Raw genomic sequence first — 27,053 nt, 5'->3', positions numbered from 1 at the left:
GGCATTCATGTGAGCAAATGACAGCAGAGCTTGAGAGACTATACAAGTTTTCAATCAAGAATAGCTGGTGTACAGACTGAAGATTAAATAATGAATGAAATGATTTTGTGTGATGTAGATCCAGCTGTCACATACCTCTTTTTTCAGATTCTTCACCTCCTCCTCCGCCTTGTGTACTTGCTCAAACAACTAGGAAAACAAAACAGAGTACAAAATGCAGAAAAACAGGCAGCAGTGTATTAACCTGTGTACTAATGAACGGGAAGTCACTGAGAGCAGATATTAACTAAAAAGAACAGTGCAAATATAGATTATTAGTCAAGACTTTTAATTATGTCATACTCATAATAAACCTCTGCACTTAAAATGTTTGTTTTAAGGAATATTTGTTACTTAGGTATATGAAATTAGACATCTATATAACATATTTTCCATAAATAACAGCAAACGACAACGAACACTTTTTTAGCAGAATGTACTCAGGACATAGCAGCACAATGTTAATGAGTCATGATAAACAGTCATGAACTACTATTTGTAGGTCATCCTAGGACTCAATACTGAATCCACAGTCCGATGCCGTGCGTGTGAATTATGGGTAACATATGCGTACCTCCATGTTGGTTTTCTTTTCTTTGCCCATTTCCTTCTTTAAATGGGTTAATTCCTTCTCCCTCTGCTCCAGCTGGGTCTCGAAGTACCGGATCTCATCCCTCAGAAAGCGACTATCTGGCCCTGTGCCGGACTGCTGAGCCGTGTGGATCGGAAACAAGACAAACAAACACCCAAACAACCCCCACCAAGTCTCCCATCAACAAAACAATAATACATGTACACGCCGACATCAACAAGTCCTAAAATAAGGATTAGCTTTCTCTTTGCAAAGAAGACTTGCAAATTCTGTAGCATACAAACCTTAAAAAATGAGCATTATAATCTAGTTGAAACTAAGAATAATGGCTGTGCATGCAAGGAATTAGCTGTAATCTTCTTATGTGCTGTCATTCAGTGGTCACCACAACCAATCCTATTGTAGCTGGGGTTACACTCTATGACTGGTTTAAAGATTTGGCACTGTTGCTGGAAGTAAAGCAGCATAAAGGCTGACTTCCAGTCAGACATGTTAATGCGTTTTTGTTTGTTTTATTCACATTCATAATGACAGTCATCGCAGCGCTCAATAGCTCAGTGATTAACGGACAATATGTAATGTATAGACAGAGAGATGCTAAAGCGCGTTACCTTGCACTCTTGTTCCAGCCTTGCCATCTTGGCGTGGAGTTCTTTTTCTACAGAGCAGAAGACATAATCAATGTAAAACCGTGCCGTTTGTTAGCAGAACTTCAGGGTCTACGAAACTCTAAAGTTTATCTGTGCACTAACCGACTTTTGCCTGTTTTTCACCAGTTTTCTCAAGGAAGTTGTTGGAAAGAATAAGTTCCCGTTCCTTAATCTAACAGGCAAGAGAAAGAAAACAGTTACATACAAAATGACAAACCTGTATTATTTCAATTATTAATTGATTTCAATGATGTGAATTATATACCAAATATTTCTGTTTCTTGAAATACATATGTGCTAGTGGGATTTGTGATCAATGCTGATAAATGATGCATGGGAGACATCAGAAAATGGTAATAACAAGACTGAACACCTGCAATATGGCCTGAAACAGTCGGAGGACTTGATTTATGTTCTTCGGAGATTTGTTCTCCACCTCCCATTCTTCTGTCTGCGTGGGAAACACGGTTTAATATGAAAAACATTCAAAATGCATGCATTCAGATGACAGCCCTCACTGCATGTGTGCATCAGTGCAACAGGGACTGGGTGCAGATGTAAAGCTAAGCTATTCAGGTCACCTGTGACTCCATTAAGAGAGGGCAGTCAAAGCAGCACCACTATGTTCACCACTGTCCAACTTATCATTTAAAACCAGAGAAGCGTTAATGGTTAAACAGCTGAGCAGATGTTTGAGGTGTAATTGAAACATATGTGAAGTGTGCACAATTACCGAAATTAACATGTTGAAGACGTCGTCTATTTGGTCTTTAACACAGTTTCGGAGGTTCATTGGGTCAATTCCCATAGCTTTATCCCACTCAAAGGCAGCAGACATGTTGGCAAAAGTGTTTGGAAAGACTTAACCAAGGAACTGGACACACGGTGAAGCGGCAATGAGCTTCACAGTGTCGGTGTTAGCTGGTTTGCTGGGTCATTGTAGTTAAGAAGCTTGACATGACTGAGTGCTCCTGAAAGTAAGCATCACATTAGTTTAGCTGACTACATTTATAATGACGTAGCTACGCGTTGCTGCTCAAACTGCAAACGGACGCAGACGAAGCAACAAGTTGAACGTTCAAAACAAATGCCTGTCACAGTAAGACAGTCATACGTGCCGTATACAGCTAAGTAAAGGTGACAGTGAGCGGCCACCCTGAGCTTTCCGCGGTGTGACGCTCTGGCTGCTAGGTTACCACTCACAACAACAGCGCCAGTTAGCTCATTAAGCTAGCCCACGAAAACATGAACCTAACAACAAGCGGCGAGCGGACACTCGCACGGCACTTTACCGAGCTGTAGCGATACAACGGACATTACGTTATCACAGAGCACACTATGTTACATCTATTTACCCGCATACACTCTAGTTTGTTAAAAAAAAAAGCACCGAGTCGGTGAGCTAACCCCTGACGTTTAACGTTTAACTTGCGCGGCTACCTTTGCACCGGAAGTGATCCTGTCACGGCTGAAGCTAGCTTCCACAAGTGGAATGCCGCTTTCTGAATTGTGTGACCATTCCCATTTTTTTTTAAATATCATCTCTGCAGGAACAGTTTGCCCTGTTATAGACACGGTAGGTGGGAAATAAAAATAAAAAAACTCGTAATACGTCCGTGTGCGTCCCATTTGCTTTAAAAACCGGTACCAACCCGGTTAGCGTTAGCCGCTAAATTAGCTTCAGCGCTAGCTAACGCTGTGTTGCAGTAGCCAGTCTGAAATAGTCATCTGGTTTTTGGTTTTGTGCTTTTATATCGTAGGAGCATTGTCGATCATTTTAGCAGCGTCTGCCCTTTTATAGTAATTAAACGATTTATATCTCTGTTGAGGGTTAGGCTAACCCTCTTCCTGCAGCCAGCTGTCACTGTGCCGGTTTGATATCCCCACCCTGCACGTTAGCCATTTGTAGGGTCACTTAGACTAGAGTAACCCACATTTCAACGAATGAAGCAGGGTGTCTTTATAACTGAGTGAGACAAGGAGGCAAACTTAGAAAGAGCTGCTTAATAAAACTTACTCTAACTGTATGAGATACCATACATACTTGCACTGTATTGAATGATTGCTTTGAAATTACCTGACAAGGTGCCTTTTTTACACATCATGGTCATGTCAGCTAAATTTAGTTGTATGTCCAAACTCTTTGTTTTTTTCCTGTGCAGTGATCAATGACGGCTTTGATCAGCCATGGCTGTCGTGTCATGGAAGGAGATTTTACTCTTGACTGGACTGGTGGTGGGATGTTACTGGAACAGTCTGTCATGTGGTTTTGTGTTTGATGATGTCTCCGCAATCCTTGACAACAAGGACCTACGGCCCTCAACCCCTCTTCGTAACCTATTCCTCAATGACTTCTGGGGAACGCCCATGGCTGAGGTAAGTCATGGTCCATGTCAGCCTTTTATGTCTTTCAGTCGGTCATCTGTATCTGACAGCATTTCTATCATGTATGTCCAACTACAGGAGCGGAGCCATAAATCTTACCGACCCTTGACTGTACTCACCTTCCGACTGAACTACCTCTTCAGTGAGCTGAGCGCATCGTCCTACCATATGCTCAATGTTGTGTTACATGCTGTAGTGTGTGTGCTTTTCCTGCGAGTGTGCCGGCTCTTCCTCGACAAGAATTCCAGCTTGGTGGCGGCGTTGCTGTTTGCTGTGCACCCCATCCACACTGAAGCTGTAAGTGTACATTTACTGGGTGAAGGCAAGTTATGTAATGTATGTTATGACAGAACATAATGTGTGTGAGATCATTGTTCAGTTAAACTGATCAACTGGACTTTAAGGTCCATTGAAATAGTATTATTGCTTTCTTAATGGGATGTATTGCCACTAGTGTGTGATCTTTATGACTTCTATATATGAAATACCTTTAGCATTTATCCTTAAGCAAAAATGATCAGTGCATCATTCTCCTGTTTGACTTCAAACTTCTACGTGAGCAGATATTTGGGAAAAAACATTGTTGGTATGCTTTAAACCAGGCAACATGCCAAGACAATCCTTGTTCGCGTGCATTCATGTAAGACGATTAAAGCAACAGTACTGGCGATTAAAGCAACAGTACTGACTGTGCACAAATACATTACACAAAAAAAGGAGAGGCAGTTCACCAGGTCAGAGCTCAGTGTTGTTCCTGCTGACAGAAAAAGCAAACATAGTATGAAGGTTCAAAAAGTACATGTACAATAAGGTGTAAAAAAAAAAAAACTTGTCTGCTGTTTACGACACTGCTCATCAGCATTGTTCCAACATGCCCATGGGCTTCATCTGCTGGGTGGGGCATCACAGCCAGTCAATGCCTCAGTTTTTCCGCTCCTGAACAGGTGGCCGTGTTTATGCTCTTACATATCTGGGTGCATGGTTTCTCCGTATTTACCCACGATTAGAGCTAGATAAAAAAATCATGCTTTTGTCACATATTAAATCACATGTGTTTGTTTTTTTCTTTTAAAGAAATAATGTGACAGTGAGCAGAAGGTGAAAAACACTCTCCACATAGCATATTGTTAGATCCTGCTTCAGGGCATGGCCGTACCTTATTCAAGATGCTGCCTCCCTTCTCTGTGGACTGTTTACATGCATGGTATTAATACATTTATAAGAAGATTAGATTACTGTCACTTAAACTCCATCTGTTTATAGAGCAATTACTATCAGTCCTCTTCTTCTGACTTGTCCTCCATCTAAACCTTTTAAAACAAGTTATTTAATTATTGTTATTTTTTTATTCATTTACATTTTTAAACTGAAAGTTTGTTGTTAAAGCCGTTTATCATGAATGTTATCAGGACCACACAGTTTACTCAACTTGATCGGAAACCAAAAACCTCTGGTGATTGTTTATCATTTGAACTTGATCTCGTTGTCTTCTATAGAGCCTGTCCAAAAAGCCGCTTCCCCAATTAGGACTTGTAATTCATCCTATTCAACACAGCTGAACTGATGACCAGGCAGGCCCTCACCAAAGTAGAAAAACAAAGGAAACATTCTGCTTCTTGGGTCGGAGTGCTACTGTTACACAGCATGCACTGCTCTTCCTCGTGGTGTTCTCTAATCTATGCAGAGTCTCTCAGACTTCTTGAATGGAAACAATTTGCCTCACAAATGAGCCCTTAGAGTTAGTCTAGCGAATGCCCTTCATGTTATCGCCGTCTGGAATCTCTCTCTGAACGGATCATTTGTTTTTGAGTTATGCTCCAAGCACTGAAGGTCCCTTCATGATAAGTGCGTACAAAGAGTCCTTGTGTGTCCCCATGTCTTCTCACTGTGTTTTTTGGTTATCTGTCTTTTTGAATGGAGACTTCAGTTTCCTTTTTTAGTACCTCCAAGTATCTTCAAATACAAATTATTTAGTGTAGTCAACAACAGTATCTTAAGCCTCTAAAATGGAATCGGGGAAGGCGCTTACTGAAAAGTTGCGCCCCGATGATGTACAGAGAGGCAGACGCACATAGAAAATGGGATTTGTAGTCTGTGCAATTGAGCTAAATTGAGCTAACTGTAGTCAGCTTTTCATTCATTCTCTTGAAGCTTTAATGGAATGATGAAGCCGATGTCATGCATATAATTGACTGTCTAAATCTAGTTTCAGTTCTTTATGTTTAACAAAGTAAAACACTGATCGTACCAGTGGCATACATGTTGACCATGTGTCCTTGTAGAAAATTGGCCCCTGTTCACCTATTTTTCTATGAATTGTTTTGTATGCTTTATGAGACTTTATGTGTGCTTTTGGGGTATGTCTATTTCCAAGAACTCAGGTCTTTGGTTATGGTAGAAGTGAGAATGTTATTTCTTCCACATGAGGGCAGTCATCATTTATGTAAATGACAGACGTTGCTGTTAGAGAGGCTGCTTTAGCGAGATGTATGTCTGCTTGCCATCTGCTCAGATGATTTACCTGAATAGACTGTGTTTTCACAGCCGGCTTCAAAGGCTTAAACATGTGGACTCTGATTACTGCCAGTTGTAGACACGTTTGTAATGTTCTCAAAGAGGTAAAAACAGAGTGTTACTCTATTTATTTCTCAACTTGAGGTGTATCAGCAATATATTATAGTGAGATCTGCTACTACATCTCTGTCACTGACAGTTTACCACAGGCTGAGGATTTATTTGTGGTGGTTTTTGACCCCTGGGGAGGGAGGGTCATGCGCTGGTGGGAAGCTCTGACAGATTTGACATCTGAGAGTCCGTGGCAAAATAGCATGGCATTTATAATGTCTAATCGGGAAAGGAATGTTTCTCTTTGTCTAAGTAAGCATGCAATATTTTGACTGACTTTTTAATTAATTTAGTTTTATCTGCACTTTGATCAGACTTGAAAATGAAACAAAATGATAAATAAATCAGTATATGTGCTGCAGTATTGACTAATGTTTTTATGATCAGGTCACAGGCGTGGTTGGCAGAGCTGAACTTCTTTCTTCAATATTCCTCCTGGCTGCTTTCTTGGCCTACACAAAATCAACAGGTGCAGACCACACCATTGGTAAGTCAGCCAGTCTCTTGACTATTTATGTCTCAAGATGTACTGGGCTCATGTTATGACAGCTTTTTCCACAAGGCCTTCCATTAAAACATTATTGCAAACACTCAAGTGGGTGGCAGCAAACCCAAAATTCTCACTTGTTACTGCATGGCACAAGTGATTCAATGAACTGGATGGCTTTGGGCAACGTTTCAGACTTCCTTATTCAATTATAAGCAGAAAAAAGAAAAAAGTCAATAATTTGTGTCAATGACGATGTTTGTGTTTTGTGTTTGTGGGATTAGGGCCAAACACCTGATTCAGAGTCAAACAGTCCGGGTTCAGAAGTTCAGATCCAGACATGTCATTTGTTTGTTTTAGGTATTCCTTCCCCGGAATATCCTATTTAATTTAATAACAAACCTGTTTCTTGATGTTTCTTGACTGCTGATTGCAGTGTAATTCATACATTTAACTGATAAAGCAGAGAGTTTTGGAGTAGTTTAGCCTCTGTCCATTCTCACACGGTCTGTCTCTCATTCTCATGGGTACGCCCTCTCTCATACTGGGGAGTAGTAGCAGTATGTTTAAACATTAATAAATGAACACTCTACCAAACCTCCCTATTTTTGAGGATGTTCTACCACCAGAACCATTTTGTAATCATACACCATGTAGCGTAACTGATACATAAGAAAAGAAATAGATTTTAAAAAAAAACATCCTCTCTCCCACCACAAATACTTCTGTCCTCCACATATACTGCATATACTGTATCCCAGTAAAAATGGAAAAACACAATAGTTTTAACACCAACATTTTTACCTCAACACTTAGTCCCACTTCAAAATGTGGAGGACTGTAATAATAATAACTTAAAATAACAATAACTTCCTCAATGTAATTCTTCATATTTTCACCTCAGTTCATATCAGATCTCTGCTGTCCAATTAAGGCATAATAATGCCCCCCAAACAGATTTGAGTCGATATTAACAAACATTTTGGATCAGGATGCTTTAAAATAGGTTTTTAAAGAATTTGACCAAAAGATGTACCAAGCTCCACATTTTACACCTGCCGTTGCTCTGTGGTACTTACTAGGTGATGCGGGGACAGTTACTAGATTAACTCAGACTGTACAATATCTTTATGCTGCCATTTCTGTTGCTGAAATATATGCTGTTACCAATGTCTACTTGAAGCTACACTTGGCCAGTAATACCAGTATTTCTGTAGAGTATGATATCTGTAAGATTCTAGTTTCAGCCTGTAAACCTGCAAGGTACTTTCTGTTTATTCTTTGGCGGGGCTTGTATTTGTGCAGGTTGTTGTGTTGGACTTGCCGGCCAAGTAGCTGACGATACTGTTTCGTCAGACACCTGGCAGCTCTTTTAAGCTGTGTCCCAATTCCCGAGGCCGAATCTTCAAAAGACCTGAGGATTCAACCCGTTTTTCCTTTAATGAGATGCTTTTGCCTCACCGAGACCAAAATGAATGGTCAATTCAGACAGTTCTCGTGAAGTCCCAAAGTTCAAATCAAATCAAATCAAATCAATTTTATTTGTATAGCCCAAAGTCACAAAATACATTTGCCTCGGAGGGCTTTACAATCTTTACAAAGTTGTCCTTGATTGATCAACAGAGGATACATATTTAAACAAGGACCATAATTGTGTTGCGGTGGAGATATTTCAGGTAAATGTATGATGGACAACTTGCAAATGGTGGACTAATGGAAAATGTATTCATACATCTTCCATTCACCTGTAATGTCCTATGATTAATGGCATCTATCCTGTTAACAAGAGCAAACACAGGAGTTAATGCCCCCCCCCCCACTCGCACACATTTGCTTTTCGCACACATTTGCTTTTCGCACTCTAGTAACGTTCAAGTGGTATTTAACTGGTGACTGATGGCCACCTCAGTGCAAATGTTTGATTATTTGAAATTTCCCAAATACATGTTGAGGAATTTCTGAACTGAGGCCTGCAAAAGATAAATGGGTCCTCCGTTTAAGTAATAGAAGGCATTAGAGTTTGTTGTATCATTTGGATCAAAAGAAACTGTCTAGAACTATCTAGAATTTGCCCATTTTTGTGTATAATGGATGAACCACTGTAAATGGTTGTCTGTTATTTAAGTATATTCTGTCTTCATTTCTTAGTTTGGCCTCCCATTGCTCTGACCGTTGTTCTAGTGGCGGCAGCAACACTGTGTAAAGAGCAGGGAATCACTGTTGTCGGCATCTGCTGTGTCCATGAAGTGTTCGTTGCACAAGGGGTAAGGCTCCTGAAATGCGGTCTCTCTTTGCTCCTTTTGGTCAAGCATGCAACATCATCACTGCTACACAGTCTTAGGCATGCATGGAATAGTGTAGATAAATAGATGTAAATAAAAATGCATGATTGTTAATTAATTAATGCTGAGTTGAGCCTTCCTCCCTGTTGCTTCTCTCAGTTTACCTTGCCCATGCTATTGGACACACTGCGGCAAGTCCTGCAGGGTAAAGACGGTTTCCCTTACGCAGTCCTGCAAACTCTGCTGAAGCTCATCGTCCTCGTCATCAGCACCCTGCTGCTCGTCATCGTCAGGGTCCAAGTCATCCAGTCCCAGCTTCCTGTCTTTACCAGGTAGGCAGCATTATCCCATCAGCTGCAACTAAATACTGCTGTATACTTTCTCCCAGTTCCTTGACTACACAGGTTTTTATTAGCGTATCATGATTTGATTTTACAAATCAAATGTTCTAATAGTGTGCTTTCATATCCACTTTTCTTGCTTTGCACAGCTTCTTTGAGTTGGGCCAGCTTTAAAAAGTCTAGCTCTACAGCTGCTGTGTCTTATCTGCACATAAGGAAAAGGCATTTGTATATACTAAATATATTGGAATAATGGAATATAGTCATGATTCAAATGTAAATGGATTACAGGATTATGTAAACACCCTATACTAGCCTGGTTCTTTATTTATTTCAGATTATGTAATATGTTTACATAATGCCTTATGTCTGTATGACATGTTATGTTTATTTATTTGATTTAAGTGGAAAAATCTTCTCTTGGCTTCTGACTTCCTGCAGCTGATGAATGTGAATACCAGGCTCGAGTCTGCATATGAGTTACGCATGCATACATTTGCATTGTACTCTTCAGTATGACTCCTTGATCTCAAATGTTGAAAGCAACCATTTATTTGAAATTCAAAGGAGTTAAAACCTGAAAGCAACTAAAAATACTCCATGTAATCCTCTTACATGCAGAGAATTTTAAAAAAGGAAAAAAAAAACCTGAGGCGAATACTGTATGATTCTGTGTGATATGCATGCATTTATGTGATATTTATGATGATAGTCATGCAGTGAGCTTGATATGACTGCAGAGAAATATAAGAGGTGCAAAGAGCCTGTGGAAAGGCGCAGAATCTCTTCTCACTCACAACGCATACCTGCTGTACTTAGCCTGGAGCTCAATGCAACCCTTATTCCGAAGCAAAGCGCACACCATGCAGACCCTGTGTGTCACATAATCTGTGCTGTTTGTGCGCTTCAAAAAACTTGAAATGCGGGATAGTTTCATGCTGAAGAGCACGTTTAGAGGTCTTCGGAAAGTGAATGCATGATTGTCAAAGACGATATGCAATCATTTGCCATCTATTCTTAGCTTTTAACTAAAGAACCTCCATTCTATTTCTGTGCCAGGAAATGTTCTAATCTCTGGATAAACAACTAGAGATATATGCTCTCATTTCTATGGGGTCCCTCACAACACAAACAACACTGTAACAAGTCAAACTATGCCATGGTGGCAGCCAAACACTGAGCCAGTTTTTACTCAGTTAAACTAAAATGAATAAAGTAAAATGCAACAAACCCACAACCTGAACACAACACCAAAGGTGTAATGTTATCCAATAATTTTTTTCAATTATGTGTTGAATCTAGAGGTTTTTTTTGTTTTTTTTAATTGTCTGGATTAGGATATCACACAGACTTTCAGACAGTTAGCCTAGATGTGCCAATCCTGCAGAAGTAATCTACATGTCTCCGGATTGTCTGAGGGAATCCTGCATTTGAGACATAACATTACTGCATAATCAGCTTATCACTGGGTGTGATCAGTTTTCCAAAGAAGTGGCCTTCTTTGTCAGAAACTAAAACAAGTTTGAACTACGTGCTGCACCTAATCAGTGTAAATGGAAAGTCAAGGTGGAGGTGCATTCCCTAAACACCATTGAGAGAGATTGTGAGTTAAGGATCTAGATGTGCTTTTGGCAACTGTATAGACAAAACATTTATTGTGTAGAGTGCTTTTTTTAATTAAGATTTTCTCAGATCAAACAATGTCCATAGTAATTGAAAATAGCTTGATTAACTATGGTTGTATTCTAAATAATCTTTCAAAGGATGGTAATGTCAATCGATTGGTTAGTGGGTAGTTGCTTTAATCTGAACGTGAACATCCGTAAATGGAATATTCGCTATATATTTGTATATTCTTCCTCACTGTTCCCCTCCTGATTTCTGAGATATTGAGATATTGATCTGGACAGATGGCTATAGTGTATATATAGACAGATGTAGGTATAGGTAGTGGCTGTTTTTTTTTCATAGAACTGCAGATATACATGTAGTAGATAAGATCTGATACTGCTACCTTTACAAAAACTGGAACCTAACATATACTGCTCTTTTTGAGATAAAAAAAAAAACGGCTTATAAAGATTATCACTGAATACATAAATTCTGAGGTACTGTATTTTATATATTGTTGACCTGTGTCTTTGTCAAATATCATTACTGTTCCTTGTCTCTTGTTACTCTAACTCTGCAACACATTCCACTAGCCTGATACCGTAGTCTATCGGTTCATTTGTTAGGTTGCACTGATTTGTAAGGCCAAAATATTTGACTTCTTGAAACTGATATTTTTGACCATGCCACAGGCATAGTCTCATATTTTTTCTGAATGGCTTTGAGAATTGCCTGCTCATGATTGTATTAAAGGCTTAGAAAGGTTAAAACATAAAAAAAAAAAAAATAATAATAATAATGTTTTGTAGGGATGCGTCACTATATTCTGACTTCCTCTTTTGAGAGCGCAGTGTCTGGACTTCTTCAAACCTATACCCATGACTGACCAAATTTAATCAGAGAAGTGTGTTTCCTTTCATATATTGTCATATGTTTAAGGGAACCTTTGGGTTGTAGTTAATTTGGTCAGTTGAAGTATGTAGAAAAAAGGAGAGAGGCTGCATCATTTCTGTGCATGTTTGTACTCAACTGCTTCCATGCTTTTTTTCTACATGATTTAAATAAAAGAATAATCTGAAATTCAAAGCTGCATCCAAAAATACAACAATATTCTGTCAAAAAGGTAATCACAATAAGGATTATGGTAATGCCAGTATACTATATTTCACATCTTTTTTACCCTCTCCTGTACCATGCTTTATTGCTCAGATTAACTTTTCTTCTCCACATCCTCTCTTGTAGATTTGATAACCCGGCAGCAGTCAGCCCTACCCCCACTAGACAACTGACATTCAACTACCTTCTTCCTGTGAATGCATGGCTTCTGCTGAATCCCTCTGAGCTCTGCTGCGACTGGACTATGGGCACCATCCCTCTGGTGGAGTCACTCCTGGACCTTCGTAACATGGCCACCCTGTTGTTCTACACTTTTCTGGGCCTGCTAGCTTACCACAGCCTGCGCTACAGACACAGCTCTGCCAAGACTGTCATCATGGTGAGAGGAAGTTTGGTTAGATTGATATAATTGATGGTCACAATTTATATATTGGTAACACGGTTCAGAGGTAGGACTACTGCATTGGTGTGTGCTAAAGTTCTGACACAGAGTGAGTTCTTGTTGATGTCAAAGGAAAGTGGCAAGTCCTGTCATAGGATGTTATGGGAAGACAACAATGAACAAAACAATGGAGTGACACATAGCCACACATGACGCATGTTGGATAAAGGAAGTACAACATAACTCTAGCTGCCTTTACACCCAACTCAAGATGGAAAAGCAGTATTGCTACGCAAAACTAGTCGTGTCAAGGCTGCAAAGCATAATCCATAAAAAAGTGAGATTTTTACGACTTATATATGTCTAAACAAAAACTTACTGACACATATTTTAATCAGTCTCTCTTTTGTCAAAGTACATACTTTTCCTTCTTGTGAAGGGTTTGCAATCTTTTTCATCACCCTCTGGAACTTTGACATATTTTTTCCCTCGATTACAACGTGGTCATAATCATTTCAGACCACTCACATCAAGTTGAATAATTGCATTGGATATAAATGGTTCTGAAATGAAAGAACCCCTTTGGTGTTGCTATATAAGAACACTTGGATCAGTTGGAGTGGTTTCCTGCATTTGCCAGCTTCATCCATTGTTTTATAGAAACTGCAGATTGTGCTTCTTTATCCTACTCAATCGGATATTGGATCAGAGCAACTTAGCTCAGGCTAAAGCTGACTGAGGTCATAGAAGCTAATTTTATTATCGTAACATTGTTTAGGTTCCAACCATTGTTGTTTTTTATTGATAACATATTGCTTGTGACATGTGCCATGCTACATACCATTGTTGAATCATTGGGACAAAATCAGGATAGCAGAACTTTCTTACCAGCTTTATCATTAAAAAACAAAATAAGATATTATCAGCCAGCACAAATAAATAGAGATAAAACATAAGCTCTTACTTAAGCTTTAAAGGAATGAATGAGTGGTGATTGTTCATTGTAGCACACAGAAACAAATTAGCATCTGTTGTGCAACAGGCCCAAGGCTTTCGTACTTAAAGGTCAGTAAACTTCCTCAAAGCATTACTCTTAGCTTCAGTTTAGAAAAGGGGACCACGAATCAACACAAAATAAACGAATTATGACCTTTGTGTTATAACCAGTGTTTACTCTGGTTTGCTAAGAGAATTTTGGAATATGTTGCATAACTATATCAGACCATATCAGCCTACTTAGCTTCTTTGTAAGGCTGCCAGCTGTCTCACATGGAGTGTGAGACGCATTAAAGGGTTTTAGAAAACAGTTGACCACTGAGTGGGGCTCTAAAGTGGCTTTTCCTACCTCCGGTGGCTGCTGGCTGCATTCTGGGGCTACAACTAACAAATTGGCAGGTCATCTGCTGATTGTTTCCTTGATTAATCATTTTATTGTTTAGTCTGCAAAATCTCAGACTGTAAACTGACATGAGTATTGCTTTTTTATTCACCCTTTTTTAAATCAAAATTCCATTTATTGTCACAGAAAACTAAGAAAACCAACAAATGGTCACATTAAAAAGCTGGAAGCTGTGAATTCTTGACTCTTTTTTTTTTTCTAAAAATATTCTCTAGAATCTAGAGAATCTTTTCTTAGTTTTTATGTCCAGCATCCTCGAAAACGATTGCTCACAAAGATATGTTGTAACAAATGGTATAAAAAATTCCAGGGCGGAGGCTCCACCGAACCCGAGACTGACTCACCGAACCCCTAGGTTTCGATCGAATCCAGGTTAAGAACCACTGCTCTAGATGAAAAATTTTATTTTGCAATTGTTGCCAATTAACTTCCTGTCGATTGACTACTTGACACTTGGTTTACTCGACAGACAGTTTGTGAAAACTACTTATGAAAAACACGCCATCTTGGCTTATACTCTGCTGTATTTTGTCAGACATTCCTCTAAGGCATGATGTGGCATTTTATGTTGGTAGGAAGTACTCAATCATTTCTATAGAACCCTTCATCTTTATACTTAAGTCAGTCCAGAAGAACAGATGTTTTATGGGGAAAAAAAATTATAATAAAAACTTCACTTAAGTAATTTGTTACCAATTTCACTGCATAGTTTATGAATGTGTCTGTTCGGCCTAAAGTCTCTACACTACATCTTAACTACACTCAAGATTTTTAAACCTCATGATAATTGATGCTTAAAGATTGACTCTATCAGGGTATTTGATCTGACATTTATAAGGACTTAAATCTACTACAAGGAGTTTTTGGTTTTGAAACAATTTATTACTGATGCCTCTACTGTTGTGGAGAAATTGAAGTCAAAGGTCAATGGTGAGGTGAGGAGGGAAGAAAGTGTTCAGGAGCCTCTGATGTCTTATGCTGTATTATTTATTGACGCTTGGCCAAGAAGAATTAGAGACACTCTCAAAGTACATCAGAAGTGCCTGAGTCAGTCTCACATTCTGCTGAAGTCATCCTGGTGGATAGACAAGATAACACCACAAATGTATGTATGTATATATGTATGTATGTATGTATAATATATATATATTATATATATATTATATATATATATATATATATATATATATATATATATATATATATATATATATATATATATAATATATAAATAATATATATATATATGTGTGTATGTGTATGTATGTATGTATGTATATATGTAATTATATATATATTATATATATATATATATATATATATATATTTATATTTATTATTTATTTATTTATTTATTTATTTATTTATTTTTAGAAGTAATAATCTAAGTAATGAGAAAACAGGTCATTCCTTTTTTCCCAGTAACCTGTATATAAAGTGGATTCCTCCATAGAAGCATTTATTGTCATTTCTTTTCATTGCACTGAAGCTTAATATAAAAACAAACAAACCCTCAGGCTCCAGCCAATGCAGGGGGATCTTTGCATCAGTTCATTTCACACCTGCTCCTTCTCATAAGAATTTATCGGTGAGACAACATCTGCTGATTTTGCATATACACTCTAACATTTATTGGAATAAAACTTATGACAAAGAACAATGTATTTAAAGTGTTTTTATAAGAGAAATGACCTCAATTAATTTTCCGTTGATTGACTAATCATTTTATTCTCAGTGTAGTCGTTTCATTATTGTCTGCATGTTTGTTTCACAGGTTTTAAGTATGAACTCTGAACTTTACTATGTAGTTAAAAGTGCATTCAAACATAATGTCTCATATGGGCCAAAGTAATTTTATTAATCTTCCTCCTTCAGGCCCTGTCTTTGATCGTCCTGCCTTTTATTCCTGCGTCCAACCTCTTCTTCCCTGTGGGTTTTGTTGTGGCAGAGAGGGTACTTTACGTACCAAGCATGGGCTTTTGTGTTCTCATTGCACATGGATTCAAGATTGTCTCACATAAAGGGTGAGTGTTTCTCCAAAATGATGGTCACTGCCTTGAATGTAATGAACCTATTACTTGTCTATTATCCAAGGCCAAACAAAGTCAGACCCCTTGGCCTCAGGGATTTGGGAATAACTGAGCTGCACAATTTCTATTATTATTTTTTCACAAGAGGTAACTGTACGAGTTACAACAATTCTGCCCTTTATTTTGCAAAATAACTCTTTTTACTGACATTTTAAATGTGAGGAAGTATATAGTTTACTGTATTACCAAATCAATATAATTTGAAACACTTTCTGTCTTTTGTAGACACTTGAAAAAGATTTCCTGGTTGATAATCGGGGTGCTTTTAACTACACATGCAGTGAAAACCTTCAAAAGGAATTGGGACTGGGAGTCAGAATACACTCTGTTCACTTCTGCCCTGAAGGTAAGCCATAGAGCCTATTAACTAGTGTTGCCAATGTATTTTTGCCCTTCTTGCCAGTGTATCCTGGCTGTTTTTCAAATATCAGAAGAGTTTTCATGATAACACGCTTGAATAAACTCATGACTGTCAACATTTATTGATAATAATGAAAGATCAGTCTTTTACACATGTTTCCTGATAAATTGTCTCTCTCACTTCAGGTCAACAAGAATAATGCCAAGTTGTGGAACAATGTTGGCCACGCTCTAGAGAACCAAAACAATTATGCAAAGGCACTGCAGTACTTCCTCCAGGCCACTCGTGTCCAGCCAGGTAAGAACCATAACTCACACATTCATAAATTCAGTATTTTGACATCCGTGAATGACATGATGATATTGCACATAAAATACACTTCAAGGCTCTGCAAATTTCTTAACGATAATTCTTTTCCACAGTTGGCTGTCACACTCTGTGACAGCCGCTCAACCAGTTCTTGATATACAGCAACAGTCAAAAGTTTGGACACACCTTGTCATTCAATTATTTTATTTTATTTTTATTCATTTCCACATGATATTTTCTAGATTGTCTCAACTTTGCATCTTCAAGTAATGACAGTTCTCTTTATTAGTTGAGTGGTTCTTGCAATAATATGCAATAATTCTAGACACACCTGGTCACTACTTGCTGAGAGAATATCAAGAGTGTGCAAAGTTTTTATCACAGCAAAAGATGGCTAGTTTGAAGAATCTAAAATATAAAACATTTTTTTTCTTTTTTTACATGTTTTGTGTCTACCACATAATCCCCTATGTGTATAGTTTCGATGTCTTCAGTGTAGAAAATAATACAAGAAAGAAGAATCTTGAATGAGAAGGTGTCCCCAAACTTTTGACTGGTACTGTACATGCAGACCAGGTGATACAATCCTGTTATAAACTCCTTATTGGGTTTCACTTGATGTTTAATTTTGTTGTTGTTGCTGTTGTTTTCCACTTTTAAGTGCTTCCCAGTCATATCTGTCAGGGTCTGCTTGTTTGCCAATGCCACCTTTCCTGTGTTTGTGCTATGCTATCTACTACTGTAGAGTCCACTTAGAAGTGCAATTACTGTGCTGAGATTACTCATATTTCTCTGCAAGTTCTCACAGCAACTTGAGGAAGTATAAAGACGCCAACTTGTCACTGCCTGCTTTGTTTGTAGCTTCAGTTAGTTAAATCAATACAGTAAGGGAAATTTTAGTTGCATAATACCAACTGTGCAATGTTGCAATGTTCTGTCTTGCAACATTAACTTAAAAAATGTGTTAGCGCCTCTGCCCTCTGCCAAGTAAGGCTTTGATCCCATGTGAATCTTGTGGTAATAAGTGGCTCTTACTCCCGAAACAGTTTCATGGTGGTTATTATTATTGTTGTTAAAAGGATTAGTAATAGTTTCCATTTGCATGTTTTCATACAAACCACAACTTAACTAAAAGAAAATGGACAGGAAAAGTGCCAAAAATAAGATGCATACTGTGCACAAAGACGTGCAACCAAACATGTAAAAGAGAGTCTGAATGAGTTGCCTTTGCACGGATATCAGAGGTGATGAAAGGGGTGACTGAAGGAAATATTCTCTACACAGTGTTAACGGCCGGCTTATTACTTGATGAATTCATTAGTTATACTTCCAAGAACCCATAACTGATCGCACCTGACAAACCTATATGAAATTTATATTTAATTTTAATATATAAAATGTGAAGTTAACATCTATCTGTGCACAACACTGCCTGTTACAGTTTAAGGTGGTGCACAAGGCGTGTCCAAAGTCAAATTAATTTACATCTTCCCAGATGTCAATCTCTTGTGTAACAGATGTCAGAGAGGTGAGGTTTGATTCACATGTTTTGGACATGTTCTGGCCAGGAAAACTAGGGAGAGACGTCTTCCAAAACTTGCCAAGCATTTTTATTTTGAGCCCGACCCATTAGTCACCGTTTTTGGCACCCCTTGAGATGATGAAATGCGCCTAACTCCAAACAAAAGCCACACAACGTCCTTCACATCTCTTTTGCCTAGGCGCGCAGTACTGCTAAGATGGAGGGACGCTGCCCCACCCACCCATGCTCAGTGGTTAAGAGACGCTAAGTCCTGTCTAGACCTTGAAAAGATCCACTACACACGTTGTAACTCAAGAAGTTTGGCGACCTTTCCTGAAATACTTTTAAAATCTGCCCTCATAGTGAAGAGTCTGTTCCTCTCTCCTCTGTTAGAGTGCATAGGCCAAGCCTCCCCCAACACTTCTGTTTTGCTTCACAGCTTAGTTTTCAGGAAGTCTGTTGTCAGTGAATACATAAGCACTTTTACGGGCTCACCACCCAAGAGTGTTTCCCCAAGATTAACCATGTAAAAACATATTAACGAGATGAGGATTTCCTGCTATGCTAATCATCAGTCATCAGTTCTGCTGGTCTTGAATTTTAACGCTTCACTTTTTCTTTTTCTTTTTAACTTGTTCCCAGAAAGATTTATCTTTAAGGCTCCACAAAACAAAGTTGCATTTTTAACTTAAATACACTGTTTTATTTCTCATTATTTTTGCTTATTTGTGGGATGTTGAAACAAAGCAAAGTTGGAGAAACTTAGATAGAGATAAGTTTAAAAAGATTCGGTGTGAGAAGTGCGTTTTCTGTTGCCTTTCTTACACTCCATACGATGTTTCTGCAGATGACATCGGCGCACACATGAACGTTGGAAGAACGTACAAGAACTTGAATAAGTCCAAAGAGGCAGAAGATGCCTACCTGGTTGCCAAATCCCTGATGCCACAGGTATCCCACCGTGTCACATAAAGGGCTCACCGTGTGTGTGTCTGTGTGTGTGTGTGTCTGTGGGTTAGAAAAGATCAGCGTGCGATTATATTTGTGTGTGATTAGTACAACCATGCCATGCAGACTTATTTTGATGTACACCCACCGTTTGAGTGTTTGGCCCAACCACCTTAAAATGCCTGGATATCACTTTGCTGTCTGATGTCGATTTAATAAAAATTAAATTTTTAGGCTTTTTTGCTAAAATATGCGGCAGATGTCTGCAGACACACTGTCTGTTTCAGCTGATTTTACCATTGAAATAACTGTAGTATTCCTCCATTATGAGGGGCTTCAGCAGCACCCCAGAAAACCAAGACTTTATCAAAAATGTTGATTTAAAAATTAAGAAAAGAAAAAAAGTGTGATTCAGAGAGACAGCATCTGTTTCGTCCCTTGCTTATTATGACAAATCATAAATTCAAAAAGTCATTTGTGCTTGGCCGTGTGAGTGCTCTGACTAAATTCTTTGAGTTTTTAACCTCAGGGTTTTTCGTCCACATAGCATTTTTCTCTCTCAACACACAAGTGCTTCCACCCACCACCCACATGAACAAATTGTTTCTCTCCACCTCTACCACTCTGTGTAGGCTACATTACATTATGTATGCTCAGGTTAACTGTTCTCTTACATCGTCTTCTTTTTTAGTCTGTAAGCTAAGATGGAGTCAACGCCTCATAAAAACTAAAAACTGAGTCTGTTTTCAATACTGTGATTAGGCAGATTGTCAACAAACATGTTTTTTAAGTCACTGTATTTCTCAAACAGTTCCAAATCACTGACACCAATGACTTCCCTGTCAACAACTCCTCAGGTCATTCCCGGAAAGAAGTACGCGACACGTGTGGCCCCTAACCATCTGAACGTTTACATAAACCTGGCCAATCTGATCCGGGCCAACGAATCAAGGCTGGAGGAGGCCGATCAGCTCTACCGACAAGCAATCAGCATGAGACCAGACTTCAAACAAGCCTACATCAGCAGGCAAGATTTTTCACTTTATACCCATCAGATTTCAGCCCTTGACTCATTAACTTCCATTATTTCCACACGTAGCCCACACAAGAATACGATAACTTCAGATAAGTCTGTACTATATTTTCTGGGGGATTTTTTTTTTTTTCTTTTAAATGGCCTTTTTTTTTTTCTAAAATTGATTGTCTCACTTCATCGTTTCTTTAAATCCATGAATGAATACGATTTAAACAGTAATTTGAGTTGACTGTTCACAACTGGCATTTATATTTTCCTTAACCACCGCCATATCTTTTTTTGGACTATACCATAGGTCAAATGTATTGCATGTATTTAAATAATAGTAACTAACAATTTGTTACACAGAAGAGTGACTCAGTGTCAGAAAAGTTCTTTACAATAGCAGCTCACCTGCAAAAACCAGGGTACAGAAGTAGAACCACATTGTAAAAAAACAATATTGTGAAATATATAATATGTAAAGTCACCTTAGGAGTCACACATGAATACAGTAAGAAATGTTGAGTATTTGTCAGGTTAGGTTCTTTATATCATATACAAACTTCTGTTTCCAGTAGTTCTTGAGCTGTTTGATATTTTTATTCCCTGTTCTGCTGTACTTGGTTAGACGAACTTCAGGATTGAAGGTTTTAATGTAACTATTGCAGCTCCTTTATAGGGATGGGAATCGAGAACCGTTTCTTGTTGAGAACCGGTTCTGTGTGTTTCAATTCCATGGAATCGTTTGGCAATTTATCTAACAATTCTTTTATCAATTACAGAAAGCACGAATTACGTCACGTAGCTCACGCAAGTTTCGCAGGTGCAGTGCAATCAGTAGTAAACAATGTCACCCACTCGGTACAAACGCTCCAAAGTTTGGCTGCATTTTACCAAAACAGATGGCAACAGGGCGACTTGCAATCATTGCAAAGTGGAGATAACAGCATTGGGAGGGAACACGACGAACATGCAGAATTATTTGCGCACAGAATCGATAATGGAATCGTAATCGTAAAAATCTTATCAACTCCCATCCTTACTCCTTTATTTGGTATTTTGTGTTGTTACTACTTACTACGACAGCTTTACAGTTTCAAGAAAAAGAGAGCCAAAACCCAGGAAACCGTATACACATTGTTAAATTCCATGTACAACACATAATGATCACATTGATCTATAATGATTTCTATTTATGTGCTTTTGAATTTCTTGACTTGGTCCAGAGGGGAGCTCCTGCTAAAGATGAACAAGCTCACAGAAGCCCGGGATGCTTACCTCCGAGCCTTGGAGCTTGACCGCACCAACGCTGACCTGTGGTACAACCTGGCCATTGTCAACATCGAAATGAAGGACCCGACAGAGGCCCTGAAAAACTTCAACCATGCTCTGGAGCTCAACCCTCGCCACAAGCTGGCACTCTTCAACTCAGCACTTCTCATGCAGGAGTCCGGTGAGTGAAGTCTGCTGCTCTGCAATGAGGAAGTCAATAGTTGAAACATAATCCAGGTATCCAAATGGAGTAAACAGACGAGTCCATTTTCAAATGGAAAGCATTATTTGGCTTTTACTTTCATGCAAACTGCACATGAACAAAAGGAAATAACCTGATATTACCTTTTAGGGCGTAGCCGCAGTCTTAAGATTGGCCCTTATGTCGCAATGAACCCTACATGACCGGCCAAGTTTCATGCTTCATGCAATAAACACATTTCTTTAGCAGTTCCATTTACAGCAGGTTTGACTGGAGGTTTAGGCTTGTTTATGTTTGCTTTTCCACCCATGTTTCTTTACTTTTGTCAATCTCACCACAATCATCCGTGCACTCTGTACTACCTATACATTTCACACGACTATGACCTAGCGTTGTTCAAACAAAAGGGGACAGATAAAGAGGTGTGTCATTAAGGTTTTCACTTTCGTATGACTCTGTGACCATTCAGCCCTTTGAAAGGTATCATCATCCGTTCTGCATATGAACGTAATTAAGTTTTTACGGATGTGTCACATTGTTTAAATGATTCTCTTCAGTCTTCTGAACACATGAGGTGTGAGTCATGAGGTGACATTTTTCCCTCATGTAACCTTAAGTTAACTTGTAAGCGCTATCCTCAGTGTGAGGTTGTATGGGTATAACACATAGCATTGTATGTATAACCAACAAGTAAACTGTCACATGAGATATAGATATGTGTATGATGCTCTCCAGTAACTCTTTGTCTATAATCCATTGTTAATACTCATGACAAATCAGATGACAGGTTACTTGACAGTATACTGTAGCACTGCACGCTCCATTACAGTAAACGCAAGCTTCCTCAGAAGTGATTTGCATACAGTCTTTATTTTTTTCCGGGTGGCAGGGGCACGTAGGTGTGCAAGTTGTCACAGCGCCAAGCATGCTGCAGATTCTTCTCTTCTCGTTCCTCACATTCTGACTTTGACTACTTGAGTTTTCTCAATCGCACCAGTCGCCTCTAGCTGTTACAGAAATGATCCACTTTCGTAGTTTAAATATCAACTGAAGACCGGATTCGATATGTTTCTAAAGACAGAAACTCTCCAGAACGTTTTTTTTTATTTCAAGGACCTTAACACCTACCAGGAAGTGCGACTATGTGTGCTTGTGAATGTCTTTTGTATTTACACATTCTTGTACAGACTACCAGCTTTTTGTATTTTAGATCATCAGGCATGGATTGTGAAGATATATGAAACCTCATATCGTGTCTGTTTTCTGTGTCAGGTGAGCCAAAGTTCTGGCCAGAGGCCAACCGTCGTTTCCTGAACTACGTGGAGGAGGAGCCAGAAGATGCCAACGGCTACTTTAACCTGGGCATGTTGGCCATGGATGCCAACGAAAACGCGGCAGCTGAGCGGTGGATGCGTAAAGCCATTGGTTTGCAGGCAGGCTTCCGCAGTGCCCTGTTTAACCTGGCACTGCTTTACTCTCAGTCCAAACGCGAGATTGACGCACTGCCTGTGTTAGACGAGCTGCTGCACCACCACCCAGAGCACATCAAGGGCCTGATCCTGAAGGGCGACATCCTCATGAATCACAAGAAGGACACGCGCGGTGCCAAAGCGTGCTTCGAGCGCATCTTGCACATGGACCCCACCAATGTGCAAGGCAAGCACAACCTGTGTGTGGTATACTTCGAGGAGCGCGACTTGCCGCGGGCCGAGCGCTGCTTGGAGGAAACACTGGCCCTGGCACCAAACGAGGAGTACGTGCGTCGTCACCTGAGCATCGTGCGAGGTAAAATAGCAGCCATGAGTGCGGCGGGGCAACCGCTCACTTCAGCAGGGGGAGCCACCATGGCTGCTAAGGAAGAAAAGCCGAAGAGAGTTAAGGTGGAGGTTGCCGAGGGCGAGGAGGAAGGGAGGGGTGCTGATGCTGTTGGAAAGGGGGCTGGGGATGAGAAGAATGTGCGGAAATCCTCTGCAGAAAGCCTCGGCGGTGCAGGCGTGGACCAATCTGAGTCTTTGGACAGCAGCCAGTCTAACAAGCGGACTAAGGGTAAGTCCACTAAAGAGATTAAAGATATAGAGGAAAAAAGGGCAGCGGCCTTAAAGAGACTAGAGGAGATTGAGCGCATATTAAGCGGCGATTGACATTGTTGTAATTTATAGCTGGACTACTTTTATAGAGCTCTTTAATGCTCCACGATAAGACTGCATTTTCTCCTTCCCTTAGACGTGTATTCTTAATCAATTGTCATTTTACCCCTTTGATTTATTCACGTGTTTTGCAGGCCGCTCTGCTGTTTCTGACACTAGTCATGTAAAGAAGGGAAATGTTGTTGCCGCTCATGTAACAATAAGCACAAAGCCAGTTTGGGGAAAACTCTATTTAAAGCTTGTACGGCGGATGTAGATGCCAATGTGTGTGCTTCATCTGAATGTGACTTCACATATCGTAGATCTACAGTAGCTCTAAATATTTTCATTGTTTATCACTGGATTTTTTTCTTTTTTTTTTCTTGCCACTAAGATGTGACTCACTTGTGTGTTATTGTTTTTAAAAACAGAATGATTGTATCACGGACAATTAAAGGAAATGACACGTTCCCCAGAATTTCCTCAAGGCAGGATGATATCTGCAGAGTTTGCACCTCAAAATAACCCAGAGAGCAGAATAACCCTCCACTCTACATCGACACCATCGCGGCAACCATCTTCTAATCTTTATTGATCTCACTCAGCACTTCCTGCCACTACATCATCGGCCTCAGCACTCACAGCTGCCTTCACCTCCAAATTTCATTGTGATCCTATCTAGAGACTGTTATTTCATTCCCTTTGTCACATTAGCCTCAAACATCTCCACGCCTGTCTCCCTCAGACACTACATTAAAGGCGAAATGTTTCCGCCGCCTTTTCTTGCTAAACGTACCATGGACACATGGCTTTGACCCTAGCAGCACCCGTTTTATGTGGCGGTCAACGATGACGCACACTCATCGTCAAGCGTCAGGCTTTCATCATGTGTTCTTCATTTTTTTCAACGTTCCTTCCATTTCACAGGGGGAATTTTCACAGCACATTACCAGAAAAACAGACTTCCTTCATCTTGCTCCACAGTGATTATGTTACGTACTGGCACTAAAATATAATTGGGATGCTCCACATTTTCAAGTTTTTTTTGTAGTAGCCCTTTGTATTCACTTTCTCTGACTATTTCAGCTGTTATCGCTGAATTGATAAATAGTCTCTCTTAAAGAGCTGTGGGTGAGTTCGCAAATTAAAACTTGAAAAAAAATTCAGGAAAGCACAAAATCTCTCCTGCTCCTGTTTCCTCGGGCAATTTCTCTTCCAGTCACTATACTACTATACTGAACCCCGGCGCCTGACTGGCTGTTTTCCAGAAGGTCTGATGATTTAAACAATCCTCTGCTCTGATTGAGAGAACTTCAGGAAACAAGAGGCCAATATGTGCTCATCACAAAACACCTTTGTCACTGCACAAATGGTTAACGGCTTCAGATGGGGGGGGGGCGGGGAGGTGAACACGAGCTGACCTGTGATTGTAGCTATGGGGCAGGTCAGCAGTGTTCAGTTCATCACGCTTGTTACACAGCAAATGAAATACATCTGTTAGAAATATTCTTCCTTTCGTGAGCCGATGTCTTCAGAGCTCCCATCATGTTCCTGTTTTGCGCTTCACTGTGCAATAATTGGTTTCAGCGCGACAACTCTGCTCAGTGCAATTGTTGATAGTGGAGGGAGACTGATTACTGTAAGTTGGGAGCACTGTGGTGGTACTAAGGAGCCTTGCTATGCATTGACCTTGTTTATCCCTGAAACTTTATGTACATAATATTTACAGTGTACGTGTATCCAGTGTTATTTATTTTTCTATGCACTGCAAATGCTGTAGATGTTTTAGTTTACCACTGACAGTATGCTTTAAATTTATGGTGCATTATTTTGTTTTATTTTATCTTCAGTTGGTGTACTGTCACTTCTAAAACGTGTCAACGGAGCCTGTGTCAGTGTTAAACACATGTATGAAATATCAAATGTCTGCCCCCAAAATATAGGTACAGCTTTGACTGAGGAAGCATTTTTTTTGTACGATTCTTTTTTATGCAATAACCCTTGGTGGTTGGGGTCAAGGTTATTAAATAAAGTGAGATTATGAAAACTCAAACGCTTTTGTTCGACTGTGTCTGTTCACAGTCAGACTTAAACCTGCAGTGTTGCGGTTGGTCTGCTGCAGGAGTGTACATGCTGGTGATGTGCATCAGATACTGTAGTGCAGTGGGGGGGGGTTATAACGGGGGTATTTCTACCCCCAGACTCAACATTTTTGTTGTATGTCTTTTATTTGTCACATTATATACCTGTGGAATATGTGTAAAGGATTTTTAATGCACATAAAAACAATAAATCAATAAGTCATTCACATCCTAAAAGATAAATATTATAGGATACTGCACTGTACTACACAATCAATTGTAAAAACTGTTAATAAAATAAAACAAAATAAAGAATGATCAGTAGTAAAGAGTTGATGAAACAGGATATATAAAATAAATAGCTTCATCAATAAAGAATTAAATTGATAATAGTTAAACAAATAGCTTTGAATCTATGTTCAGATCCTCTAGCACACCGGTTCTCAAACTGTGGTACCAGTACCACTGGTGGTACTTGAAGAAATCGCTGAAATTCTTTTTTTAAATGAAATAAAATCATTTTTAAACATATCAAATCATTGACAACATTCAGAATGAAATAAAATAGAGGGAACGCTCAAATGTAATTTAAAATATTATTTTTTTAATTTCCTGAAATATCTTCCTGATACGTATATGCACACGCATCCACGATTAGTTCAAATGTCATGACATTGTAAGCAGAGGTGAAATGAATGGTACAAAAACTCTCAACAGTCAAAAATAAATCCTCTTTTTAGCCATACACCTGCCTCCTGTGTGAACTGTGACTGTGTAGCTGATCGGAGTCGACTTGCGCTGTCACAATGATGGTACTTGGAGAGAGGATTTTTTTCTGAGGTGATACGTGGTATAACAAGTTTGCTCTAGAAGGCTGCTTGGAGCTTAATGGCTGAGAACAGCAATACCAAATGTTTGTGTTCTGCTTTGTGGAACAGCTAAAAGAGACCCAGAGGACATTAAAAAGGCCTTCATGATTCATTAACCACAAGCTTTTCTGAGAGGCAGTCTGGGGCAAATCCATGTAATTCCTTATAAATTAAAGTCAATATGAAAATGCAAACACAAGTTTAAAGGGAAAAAAAGTGTAATGCATGCTTTCAAGAACCTCTGCTGTGCATTTCAAACTAGAAGCACATTGTGCTGCCCTCACAGGATGTCAAGCCCTGAGCCAATCCAATTTGAAATCCCAAATTGAGTTCCAAATTGAAATCC

At 39.3% G+C, this 27,053-nt stretch overlaps 2 protein-coding genes across 8 annotated transcripts in view; one reads left to right on the top strand and one right to left on the bottom strand.

The window, feature by feature from the left end:
• cep290 (centrosomal protein 290) overlaps window positions 1–2,851 on the bottom strand; it is a 33,157-nt gene extending 30,306 nt beyond the window's left edge. For 2 of the 6 annotated variants that reach the window (XM_027283649.1, XM_027283654.1), the window contains exons 1-6: window positions 2,015–2,714; window positions 1,655–1,732; window positions 1,384–1,453; window positions 1,243–1,289; window positions 614–748; window positions 136–189 (exon numbers count right to left, since the gene is read on the bottom strand). In XM_027283649.1, coding sequence (XP_027139450.1) covers window positions 136–189; window positions 614–748; window positions 1,243–1,289; window positions 1,384–1,453; window positions 1,655–1,732; window positions 2,015–2,119 — 489 coding nt within the window. In that variant the 5' untranslated portion in view covers window positions 2,120–2,714. The other 4 variants (XM_027283651.1, XM_027283650.1, XM_027283653.1 and 1 more) reach the window with 4 other exon arrangements.
• tmtc3 (transmembrane O-mannosyltransferase targeting cadherins 3) lies at window positions 2,733–25,810 on the top strand. 2 transcript variants are annotated; one of them, XM_019254612.2, is made up of 15 exons: window positions 2,733–2,857; window positions 3,444–3,657; window positions 3,745–3,963; window positions 6,679–6,778; window positions 8,927–9,042; window positions 9,220–9,392; window positions 12,255–12,507; window positions 15,785–15,933; window positions 16,225–16,345; window positions 16,546–16,657; window positions 19,039–19,142; window positions 19,997–20,166; window positions 21,384–21,610; window positions 22,904–23,677; window positions 24,189–25,810. In XM_019254612.2, the coding sequence occupies exons 2-15, from the start codon at window positions 3,469–3,471 to the stop codon at window positions 24,191–24,193; spliced, it is 2,712 nt and encodes a 903-aa protein (XP_019110157.1). In that variant the 5' UTR covers window positions 2,733–2,857; window positions 3,444–3,468; the 3' UTR covers window positions 24,194–25,810. The 2 variants fall into 2 exon arrangements, with proteins under 2 accessions (XP_019110157.1, XP_019110156.1); XM_019254611.2 differs by having other exon boundaries at window positions 22,904–25,810.
• The last annotated feature ends 1,243 nt before the right edge of the window (window positions 25,811–27,053 follow it).

The sequence above is a fragment of the Larimichthys crocea genome, chromosome X (genome assembly GCF_000972845.2).
Source record: "Larimichthys crocea isolate SSNF chromosome X, L_crocea_2.0, whole genome shotgun sequence".
Classification (NCBI taxonomy): domain Eukaryota; kingdom Metazoa; phylum Chordata; class Actinopteri; family Sciaenidae; genus Larimichthys; species Larimichthys crocea.
The sequence above is the reverse complement of the archived record's forward strand: the minus strand, read 5'-3'. Positions and strand labels throughout refer to the sequence as shown.

What these genes read in the sequence shown, in the direction of transcription:
- tmtc3 (XM_019254611.2), top strand. Translation starts at nt 3,469, where the DNA reads ATGGCTGTCGTGTCATGGAAGGAGATTTTACTCTTGACTGGACTGGTG. An exon ending in AGGTGCAGACCACACCATTG is followed by an intron (nt 6,779 to 8,926) that starts GTAAGTCAGCCA and finishes TTCATTTCTTAG; the next exon opens with TTTGGCCTCCCATTGCTCTG. An exon ending in TGTTCACTTCTGCCCTGAAG is followed by an intron (nt 16,346 to 16,545) that starts GTAAGCCATAGA and finishes CTCTCACTTCAG; the next exon opens with GTCAACAAGAATAATGCCAA.